Source organism: Bombina bombina, chromosome 5 (genome assembly GCF_027579735.1).
Source record: "Bombina bombina isolate aBomBom1 chromosome 5, aBomBom1.pri, whole genome shotgun sequence".
Taxonomy (NCBI): domain Eukaryota; kingdom Metazoa; phylum Chordata; class Amphibia; order Anura; family Bombinatoridae; genus Bombina; species Bombina bombina.
This window is the reverse complement of record NC_069503.1, coordinates 263,957,779-263,970,205: the sequence shown is the minus strand read 5'-3', so window position 1 is coordinate 263,970,205 and position 12,427 is coordinate 263,957,779. Positions and strand designations below refer to the sequence as shown.

The 12,427-nt window shown below is 35.8% G+C and overlaps 1 protein-coding gene across 2 annotated transcripts in view; it reads left to right on the top strand.

Annotated features, from left to right (window-relative positions):
* MRC1 (mannose receptor C-type 1) overlaps positions 1 to 12,427 on the top strand; it is a 294,794-nt gene that overhangs the window by 101,519 nt on the left and 180,848 nt on the right. For both annotated transcript variants that reach the window (XM_053713973.1, XM_053713974.1), the window contains exons 6-8: positions 1,950 to 2,096; positions 5,417 to 5,599; positions 11,783 to 11,940. In XM_053713973.1, coding sequence (XP_053569948.1) covers positions 1,950 to 2,096; positions 5,417 to 5,599; positions 11,783 to 11,940 — 488 coding nt within the window. The remainder of the gene's footprint in view (positions 1 to 1,949; positions 2,097 to 5,416; positions 5,600 to 11,782; positions 11,941 to 12,427) is intronic.

Here is a 12,427-nt window from a genome sequence, read left to right as displayed (position 1 = left end):
TATGCTAGAGAGCATTTGGATGATCTAGAAGTGGATTGGGAGAATGTCATATGGTCAGATGAAACCAAAGTAGAACTGTTTGGTAGAAACACAACTCGTCGTGTTTGGAGGAGAGAGAATACTGAGTTGCAACCAAAGAACACCATAGCTACTGAGACGCATGGGGGTGGCAACATCATGCTTTGGGGCTGTTTCTCTGCAAAGGAAACAGGACAACTGATTGGTGTACATGAAAGAATGAATGGGTCCATGTATTGTGAGATTTTGAGTGCAAACCTCCTTCCATCAGCAAGGGCATTGAAAATGAAACGTGGCTGGGTCTTTCAGCATGACAATGATCCCAAACACACCGCCCCGGGCAATGAAGGAGTGGCTTCGTAAGAAGCATTTCAAGGTCCTGGAGTGGCCTAGCCAGTCTCCAGATCTCAACCCCATAGAAAACCTTTGGAGGGAGTTGAAAGTCTGTGTTGGCCAGCGACAGCCCCAAAACATCACTGCTCTAGAGGAGATCTGCATGCAGGAATGGGCCAACATACCAGCAACAGTGTGTAACAACCTTGTGAAGACTTACAGAAAATGTTTGACCTCTGTCATTGCCAACAAAGGATATATAACAAAGTATTGAGATGAACTTTTGATATTGACCAAATACTTATTTTCCACCATAATATCCAAATAAATTCTTTCCAAATCAGACAATGTGATTGTCTGGATTTGTTTCCACATTTTGTCTCTCATAGTTGAGGTATACCTATGATGAAAATTACAGGTCTCTCTCATCTTCTTAAGTGGGAGAACTTGCACAATTGGTGGCTGACTAAATACTTTTTTGCCCCACTGTATATGAGTGTATGTGTAGGGTGTTAGTGTGTGTGTATACCTACCAACCTAACATCCTAACTGTCCCACTCCCTCTCAGCTGTCCTGCTTATATCCTGAGACTTTTTCTTTAATTAGGACAAGCTGACATTATTAGAAAAAATAAATTACTTTGCGTATATAAAGACTGTGCGTGTTGTGGCTTTTTTCGGCATTTGGGGTTGCGCAGGTATTACAAGTTGCAAAATAACTTATTTTGCACGCGCGTTAAACTGCGTAATCCAAAAAGCCAAATTACTTTTTCCCCCATAGAAGTCAATGGAGAAGACAAATAGAAAATAAAAACAATAAAACCCTAATTTGTTGCGCAAAGCCCATGACGTATTCTCCTTTAAAAGTTACCTGAAAATGTGAATATTTCATGTTGCAAGAATTTTTTATTAACAGAATATGTTCTATTTATTTATAAGTAAATATTTCTCTATATATGTGATTGATATTTGGTCTGATATATCTATTGCAAGATATGTATATGAATATATATATATATACATATATATACATATATATATATATATATATATATAAATCTTGAGATCTATATGCGAATATCTCTTTCAAAATCCATCTAAGATATTGTTTAATTTGCATAAGATTGTAATGTGAAATGTTTTCATTATCTCCATAGTTAAACATATCTTTGTACATATAAATCCATGTATCTCTATGTATCTGTATGTATCTCTTTGTAAAATCCCTTTGCTTTTTTTCTAACACCCGAGATCCCCTACCTTTGAGCCCTTATAACTTTTGTGTGCAGTATTTTTTTAAATAATTTTTATTAGACAGTGTTAATATGAGTGTAACTGTACTCTGTAATGTATTTTTTAAGTGTTTTGTGAAACTTTTATGTTGAGCAAAACTATTATCTACAGCTCTTCGAGTGCAGAAATGATTGTTGCGTTAAAGGTTTTTGCACATGCGCAATCGAGATTTTCCAAGACATGTAATATCTGCGCAATGAAAAGACTATAATGTGTGCGCAAAACTCATACTGCGCTACTTGTAACCTAGCCCGAAGTGTTTTACATTATGTTTTAGCTAATTAATCTTGTTGTTTTGTCTTTTAGGAAATCCTTCAGCAGAGCCTGGGAAAAATTGTGTAGCATTAAACTCTGCAAAATTTGCCAAATGGGACACAAGGGAATGCGTTCAAAAACTTGGATATATTTGTAAAAAAGGAAACATCACAACCAGCTCATTCATAATTCCCACTGGTAGGAAAAGTCTATTGACATGATTATTTTGGCTGATAGGCTGCTGTCTCCTTCTAGAATTAAACTGAAGCTGGTCATTTGGCATTACATCTTTGTAAATCTGCCTTTAAAAAAAAATCTCTTGATCATCAACAATAATTGTTATCTCTAGGCAACGTTATACTTCTTACTCAAAATTGTGTAGATACTATAGTATGATATGATATATTATATTATAGCACAATATAATAAAAATCTATGAATCTATTACACACACACATATATATATATATATATACTACACACACATTTTGTATTTAGTTTTAAAACTTGAATTATTTTTCTCAATTTTAATACTTTACACATTAGTGTTTCTACGCACTAACATGTACGCACACAAACATACATGCACTTTTTTGCTCACACACACTCAGGCACGTGCACTAACTTGCTCATGCACATGTATGCCCGTGCTTGTATCTTCAAGACTTGTATTTTAAAGTTTGTAAGTAGGTTTTAAACAATTTTATAACTAAAAAGAGCAGACACTCTGTTAATTCTGCATTTAAAGGTTCATTCTGTTTTAAGCCACTTTGTAATGTAAATATGTGAGATGAGACATACAAGCAGAGCACACATACACCTCTGCTATCACACTTTACAATGCAATGTCCCTTCAACATAAGGCTATATGGTGATTATTAAAGTGCATTTTATAAAATGCATTTGCTACTTGTTTAAATGTATTTTGATGCGAGCTAGACTAGAAGCGAGCTAACCAAAGGACTTTGCGATATTCCGCCCACGTTAACATATTCTTCCCATAGAAGTCAATGGAGAGGGCAGAAGAAAAAACGTATCACTCGCTCGCTAACCCATCAAGAGTTATCATATTTCACATTCCAGTGTTCTTTACATATAGAACAATGTAATTTTTAATGTAAATACGTATTTATATATATATATATATATATATATATATAGAGAGAGAGAGAGAGAGAGAGAGAGAGTGAAACAGAGTCAGTTTAAAATCCTCAACTACGCACACAATATAGAGAAAATAACTCATTGGGGCCTATTTATCAAAGGTCTTGCCGACCTGATCCGACAGTGCGGATCAGGTCCGCAAGACCTCGCTGAATGCGGAGAGCAATAAGCTCTCTGCATTTAACATTGCACCAGCAGCTCACAAGAGCTGCTGGTGCAACGCCGCCCCCTGCTGACTCGCGGCCAATCGTCCGCCAGCAGGGAGGTGTCAATCAACCCGATCGTACTCAATCGGGTTGAATTCCGGCGATTCCTGTCCGACCTCATCAGAGCAGGCGGACAGGGTTATGAAGCAGCTGTCTTTAGACCGCTGCTTCATAACTACTGTTTCTGGCAAGTCTGAACATGATAAATGGGCCCCCAAGTGTAGATCATTAACAAATCTAGACAGGCCAGAAGGCTTGTTTTTCCCACAGAAAACCTCTGAATTACATTGTTTCCAATGCAGCAAAGGATTATGGGTAAGATATGCAAATGAGGTTCACAATGACACACTTCTTTACTTCAAGTCTGCGTAGTGGAGGATTTCAAACTCACTTTTCACCTCCCCCTACTTTGAAATGTTGTTGTATTTTGTCCAGAAATCAGCTTCACCCAACAGTGATTCAAACCTTCTCCCAGCTGATGAGTGTCAAAAACCACGAAACAGTCTGTCCTGGGATGGTTATGAATCACTGCACTAACCCTAGCTAAGCTTATAAGCTGTGTGAACAGCGATGCTTTGGCGTAAAGGGAATCTGCTGAAAAGCAGACTTAAGTAAAAAAGGTGTCATTGTGAACCTCATTTGCATATCTTACCTAGAATCCTTTGCTGCATTGGAAACAATGTAATTCAGAGGTTTTCTGTGGGAAAAACAAGCCTTCTGGCCTGTCTAGATTTGTTAATGAACTACGCAATGAGTTATTTTCTCTTTATTGTGTGCGTAGTGGAGGATTTTAAACTCACTTTTCACCTCCCCCTAATTTTAAATGTTGTTGTGTATATTTATCTATCTATCTGTATATACCTATACCTGTACACTTATTCCTAGAGGTAACAATATCTATTATACATTAACATTATGACATATACTGTATATATATATATATATATATATATATATATACAGTATATTTATATATGTATATATATATATATATATATATATATATCTATATATATATATATATATATTTTAATAATAGAAAGAAAAAATTCTATGTTGAAAAAGGAATGTAAAATATTTGTAACACATCAGGGTTCGCAATTTAGGTCTAACCTGGTGTCAGGTTAGTGCACATGAAAAATTACTAATCTAAAGGTGTATTATTGAAGTATTACATATAAAATATTGGTAAAAAATATTATTAAAAATGAATATAGATACTGTAAAATATTTCTAAATAATCCATAAAAATATGTATATATTATATATAAATATGTATATATATATATATAATATATAGCAATGAGGAATCCCCTGTGGGAAAAGAAAGGAGGCTGATCCGAAACCAAAAAGCCTGGTTCAAAGAAATAGTTTATTCAGCAAAGTTGCAAGTGCACAGGTGAGTAGTCAAACTTAACACCTGACGCGTTTCGCGCATGCGCACATGCGCTTCATCAGAGGTCATATATATATATATATATATATATATAATGTGTAATATTCCAATAACAAGCCTTCAGATTAGTAATTTCTCATGTGCGCTAACTCAACACTGCGTTAGACCTAAATAGCAAACTCAGATGAGTTTTGATTTTTTATTAATAAATATTTATATATATATATATATATATATATATATATATATATATATATATATGTGATAATATTAATGCAAAATTAATATCTATACCAATTTATCTATAGGAATAGATATACAGGTATAGGTACAGGTATAGGAATGTGCACACACACATAAATTCATATGTATACACATACTGTATTTACACATATACAGTACATACACATATCAAATAGTGTTTATATGAGTGTAACTGTATTTTTAAATATATTTATGTTATTTTTAGTGCAACCTTTTTTTTTACCACACTACCCTTTACATGAGAGTTTCAATCGCGCTAACTGGACAAGCGTAAAATGCAATTGTGCTGTCGCAATCGCGTTTACTTTCAACTTGTAATACGATTGCTATTTCTAATGCACGCAACAAATGATATTAATTGCGTGCAACAGTTAGAGCACCACTTCTAATCTAACCCTACTTATTTTCTTTACTTTAATGTCATAGTCAACCTAATGTTGTATTTATATAAAATAGTTTTCTAACATGTGCTTTATACTTTTGTTTAGACACGGATACCCCAATCACATGCCCACCATCGTGGCTACCATATGCGGGGAACTGTTACAGTTTAAAAAAAGAGACTAAAATCTGGAAAGATGCTTTGTCTTCATGTAGAAAGGAAGAAGGAGATCTTGCAAGCTTTCACAATGTTGAAGAATTAGGTTTTATTAATTCTCAGTTCGAATTTGGTAAGAATTGATGATATAATAACTGGCTTAGTATGCGTTAAAGTAAATAGGTTTCATTTTTTATTCTGCAAAATTGTATCTTTATAACTAAAAATAATATTATGGATATTTTACCTATTGAAATAATCTAGCTTTATGTCACTGAAAATAGTTTAAATATAATTGTTTTTTAAGCTTATATTAAGATTATACAATATATTTGTATAATCAACAAATGCATTATAACAAGAGAACGCAATAGCACTTAGTATGAACTTCAAATGAGAAGTAGATTTTTTCTGTAAAAGTTACGTCTATTTCCACTCCCCCGTATCATGTAACAGCCATCAGCCAATCACAAATGCATACACGTACCATGGGACAGCCATCAGCCAATCACAAATGCATAGACGTATATTCTATGAATTCTTGCACATGCTCAGTAGCAGCTGGTGACTCAAAAAGTGTAAATATAAAAAGACTGTGCACATTTTATTAATGGAAGTAAATTGGAAAGTTGCTTTAAATTGCATGCTCTATCTGAATCATGAAAGTTTAATTTTGACTTGAGTGTCTCTTTAAATGAGCAGGAAATATATTTTTAAGCTACATTATTTATCAAACATTGCTGTGTATGGAGAACATATATCTTAGTTTCATTTGAAACGCATCAAAAATCTATGTTTAGCAATGTGCTATTCACTTGTTAATCTCTGCTCCCTCACCATAGTTTTTTTTTTTTTTTAGTTTTTTTGATTTCAAGTCGTACAGTCCACCAACTTAAAATAAACATAACACTCTCCCTCAAATGTGCTACACATTTTCTGCAATAATACAAGCTAAGCCAAATGTATTTAATGGCTGTCAATGACAAATGTATTCAATGACTCTTATAAAACATCAAAGCAAATAGATCAAACTCAATTATTTTCTTTTTTTTTTTATTTGAATGATAACTTATAGTTTAACTATCACAGACTTCTCATTTTATATGTAGTAGACCCTGTTGCTTCACTAAGTATAATAGAATCAATCATAATTACCATTTAAATATGATATCATTGCTGGGTGGGAAAAAATAAAATAATGCAATACATAAAAGACAATGATATTATGAAAAACTTTATTTGTCAAAATGAAAAACAGGAGATTACTTTTTCAACCAAAGGTTACAACATGGAACACCCTCCCGCTTCACCTCAGACAATCCACCTCCCTTACAAAGTTCAGAAAGGACCTCAAAACCTGGCTCTTCGACTGAATGCCCATCTCCTCCCCCCTCCCCCCCCTTTCTCCTATCCCCTATCCCCTTTCCCTTAGCACCTTGAGACCCTCACGGGTGATTAGTTTGCGCTCTATAAGTACCCAATAGATAGCTAGATAGAACATAAGGCATCAGTCTGTGGTCCTTTGTGAATGCATTCTGTGTTCACCTGACTGCAGCCTTGAAGATTAATAAAGTTGAGGCATTGGGGCCTATTTATCATATGTCTGTCGGACCTGATCCAACAGTGCGGATCAGGTCCGACAGACATCGCTGAATGCGGAGAGCAATACACTCTCCGTATTCAGCATTGCACCAATAGCTCACAAGAGCTGCTGGTGCAACACCACCCCCTGCAGACTCGCGGCCAATGGGCCGCCAGCAGGGGGGTGTCAATCAACCCGATCGTACTCGATCAGGTTGATTTCCGGCGATTCCTGTCCGCCTCATCAGAGCAGGCAGACAGGGTTATGGAGCAGCGGTCTTTAGACTGCTGCTCCATAACTTGTGTTTCTGGCGAGTCTGAAGACTCACAAGAAACACGGGCCTTCAAGCTCCGTTCTGAGCTTGATAGATAGGCCCCATTGGGTTAATTTTTTTAAGCAGCTAAGGCTCGCCCCACTAATGATAAATTGGCACATTTGCTTTAGTTGCACAGAAAGAAACTGCCTCTTGTGCTTAGTAGATTTTAATTATGCACAGAACATATTATATTACCAAACTTGATTACTTTGATAAAAGAGCTTCCTTTAACTTTTAGGGATGACAAATAATTTGACTTTGTCCAGCTCAGAATGCAAGAAATATAGATTTTTTTATACAGCTTACCAAATTTGACAAATGTATATTTTGATGAGCTTTTGAAGAGGGTTTGGATATAAAGGAAGGTAATGCAATCTACTGCCCTAAATTGAATTAAAAAAGAACAATTTTGAATGTAGTCTCAGTACTATGTTATACTGATGAGAGATTAAATAGGGTTCATCCATAGCACCAGAAAGTTAAAAGTTGTTTAGTTGATGTAATAGCAAAAGAATGTCTTCAACATCTAACTCTTAAGATAAATTTGTCTTAGGGGATCAAAAGGGGGAAGAGTCAAATTTTGAAAGACTAATGACAATCCGCACAGCAATGCCACAAACCTCCATGAAGTTTGAATTTTATTTGTTCATGTAAAGATTGAAATCAGGAATGAAATGTTTGGAACATTAACCTTCATAATACTGATTCTTAAGCCTTGCCAATAAGCATTGTACAGTAATTCCAAAATATTTCTAAGGCATCTGAATAGCTGTCTTTAATGCTTAATTTTCATTCTCTTTAAAGTAACATTTCCTATTTTTCTCAATATACAGCATAACTTAGCCTTGAGCAATGTATAAATAACTGCCACACACCTAGATTACAAGTTTTGCATTATAGAGGGTGCTAAACGAACGCAACAAAAGTTGCGTTATTCCACCCCCCATAACGCTGCCATTCCAAGTTTTTGAAAATCCGCCTTGTGCGTGTGATATGGTGGCAATGAGCTCAATACCGCACAAAATCGAAGGGCTGCGAATACGTTCTCATGCACGCTTTTCCCATAGACATCAATGGGGAGAGCGTGTTAGGAAAAAAACTAACATCTGAAGCGCGGAATGGCGATCGCCGTAATGCAACCCCATTGATGTCTATGGGGGAAAAAAAGTTACGTTTAAACCTAACACCCTAACATAAACTCCAAGTCTAAACACCCCTAATCTGCTGCCCCCGACATTGCCGACACCTAAATAAAGTTATTAACCCCTAATCTGCCGCTCCCAACATCACCGCCACTAATAAAATTTATTTACCCCTATTCCGCCGCTCCCCAACATCGCCGCCACTATAATAAAGCTATTAACCCCTATTCCCCCGCACCCCAACATCACCCACAATATAATAAAGCTATCAACCTCTATTCCGCCGCTCCCCGACATCGCTGCCACTAAATAAAGTTATTAACCCCTAAACCTCTGGCCTCCCACATCACCGCCACTAAATAAACCAATTAACCCCTAAACCGCCAGCCCCCGACATCGCAAAAAACAAAATTAAACTATTAACCCCTAAACCTACCAACCCTCTAACTTTAAATTAAAATTACAATATCCCTATCTTCTAAGCAGGATAAGGGGGAAACTGGACAAGAAGGGGTTAATTAGCACTCATTCCTATAATTTAAGGTAAATATGTTGATACAAATTCAACTAATAGCTGAAGCGATAGATAAGTTAAAACTTATTATTTATTAAACCACCATTTAAAATGTATTTGAAATTACAACTGGGATAACACCCTATTACATTACCATTGTGCGCCACACACACACATATAAATAACCAGCTGCAATATACCCAGACACTGAACACAAATTCAGCCACCCCCCTGTATTCCTGGCCAGTAACTGGATACGCTGGCTTCAGGTGACAGGGATGGCTTCAATACTGTGTTCAAGTCCCTTGCAGAGGATTTACTGTTACGCGGAGTATCAAAAGATAAAGATAATTAAAAACACACACCATTTAAACTAGCATATTTACACAATGATCGTAATAACATCTGCTAAGTACAGCAAGCGATCAGTGATTGGATACACAGTTGGTTACTAGTAGCCAATTGGAAACCGAGTCTTATCTACCATCATGTTTATACAAAATCGCGTGTGATTCGCCGGGAGATGGGCGTGTACTAAACGCGCGTTGTGATTCGGTGGAATACTCACGAGATAGGTATTTAAGGCACTGTTAGCAAAACACTTGTCTTGTCAATTCTATCTTGCACATTGAGAAAGGCCGCTACTCGGCCGAAACGCGTTTGTGCGCAGCACGCAGTATGCTAGTTTAAATGGTGTGTGTTTTTAATTATCTTTATCTTTTGATACTCCGCGTAACAGTAAATCCTCTGCAAGGGACTTGAACACAGTATTGAAGCCATCCCTGTCACCTGAAGCCAGCGTATCCAGTTACTGGCCAGGAATACAGGGGGGTGGCTGAATTTGTGTTCAGTGTCTGGGTATATTGCAGCTGGTTATTTATATGTGTGTGTGTGGAGCACAATGGTAATGTAATAGGGTGTTATACTAGTTGTAATTTCAAATACATTTTAAATGGTGGTTTAATAAATAATAAGTTTTAACTTATCTATCGCTTCAGCTATTAGTTGAATTTGTATCAACATATTTACCTTAAATTATAGGAATAAGTGCTAATTAACCCCTTCTTGTCCAGTTTCCCCCTTATCCTGTTTAGAGTATTAATATTAAGGGTCAGCACCAGGGAATATTATATCCCTTTTTCCTATATTATAACTTTCACAGTGCCAGACTGTTCCTTTTTCTTTGTAAATATCCCTATCTTAAAATAAATAAAAACTTACCTGTGAAATTAAAAAAACCTAAGTTTAAACTATAAATTAACCTAACATAACATACTAAAATTAAAATAACTATCAATTAAATAAACTAAATTACACATTAAAAAAACTAACACTACTAAAAAAAATAATTCTAAAATTACAAAAAATAAAAAATACTAAATTACAAAAAATAACAAACACTTAATTACGAAAAATAACAAACGAAATTATCCAAAATAAAAACAATTACACCTAATCTAATAGCCCTATAAAAATAAAAAAGCCCCCCCCCTATAAAAAAACCTTAGCCTACAATAAACTGCCATTAGCCCTTAAAAGGGCCTTTTGTAGGGCATTGCCTTAGAGAAGTCAGCTCTTTTCCCTGTAAAAAAAATACAAAGACCCCCCAACAGTAAAACCCACCACCCAACCAACCCCCCAGAATAAAAAACCTAACTCTAACAAAAACCTAAACTACCCATTGCCCTGAAAAGGTCATTTGTATGGGCATTGCCCTTAAAAGGGCTTTTAGCTCTTTTGCATTGCCCTTAAAAGGGCATTTAGCTCTTTTAAGAAAGCCCAAATCCTAATCTAAAAAAAAACCCACCCAAAAAAACTAAAACGAAAAAACTAACACTAACCCCAACGATCCACTAAGTTTTTGAAGTTCGAACATCTAGGCTGCAAGAAGTCTTCATCCAGGCGGCGAGGTCTTCATCCATCCAGGCGGCGTCTTCTATCTTCATCCCCGCACAAGCTGTAACACCAGCACTGTGGAAATCCAAAGCAAAAATGTCTCTTTGAGTGCGGGATTGATGTTGCATTACAGGCTAAAATGCTTGCAGTACATCTATACCGAGAAGACTCATAATGGCCGCGTTATGGTTTTTACGCTGATATTTTTTCAGTGTTAAAACCGTAACACAAAACTCGTAATCTAGGTGAGAGACCTTAAGCTGGTTTACTACTTATCCAAGTAAACACATTTAAGGCTTTCTGAAGCAAGTAAAGACCACTTCTATTTTAATTGTTTCTCATACTGAACACTGCTGAGGAGTTTTTAACCACAATCTAAGAATGTGTCCTGAAAAAAATGTTTCCATGAAACTAGACTGGGGTGTGACTGGACACTGTAACACAACTAGAAGAATTTTTTCTGTGTGGTCACTATTTGCTATTAGAGCTCCACCAATAAAAATCCCTTTCTTTAATTGGTTGGTTGGTTAGTTTGTATTTCCCATTTACCAACGCAGATGTGCCTTGAGTTATTTTAAAACTGGAATCTTGTCTGAAAGATTACCCTTGAACTTTCATTTTGCTTTGTCTTTTGGAAACAAAATTAATATTAGTGCATACTGTAATGTTTTGAATGATATTTCAATAAGTTTAACTCTTTCAGCATTGCTTTAATTCTTTATATTTATTATAGCTGCAAATTCACACATTCAATTAATTTTATTGTAGTTTGATTAAAGTTTATAGTTTATACACTACCCATTTGTTTCTATATTAAATGTTATTTAAAAATGTTCTAATCTCAAGTTGTGTTGTTTGTATTTAAGGTCAAACAAGCCAGGTTTGGATTGGATTAAATGACCTAAAGGTTCAAATGTACTTTGAATGGAGTGATGGGACACCTGTCACTTATGCTACCTGGATAAGTGGAGAACCGTCTCATCGTAACAACAGACAAGAAGATTGTGTTGCTTTTAACCCTAAGGTACTTGAGTTTCCAGTTTTGAATCATAATAGGGTCAAATTTTCTCTTTCTTAATTCAGTTAACGTGTGCATTAAAAAAATCCAAATATATTTATATTATCAAATTTACTTTGTTTTCTTTGTATCCTTATTGAAAAGCATGTAGGTAGGCTTAGAAGCGTATAGAGCACTATATGTGACATCCAATCACAAAATGCATATATGTCTATACACATGCTCAGCATGAGCTGGCGCCTCAAAAAGAGTTCATATAAAAATGGGCACATTTTAATAAATGATAATGAAAGTATGGTGGAAAGTTGTTTAAATGGCATGCTTTATCTGAATCATGACATTTTAACGTTTATTTTAGTGGCCCTTTAACCCCTTAACGACCGAGGACGTGCAGGGTACGTCCTCAAAAAAAGGCAGTTAACGCCTGAGGATGTACCCTGCACGTCCTCGGTGTGGAAAGCAGCTGGAAGCGATCCTGTTTGCTTCCAGCTGC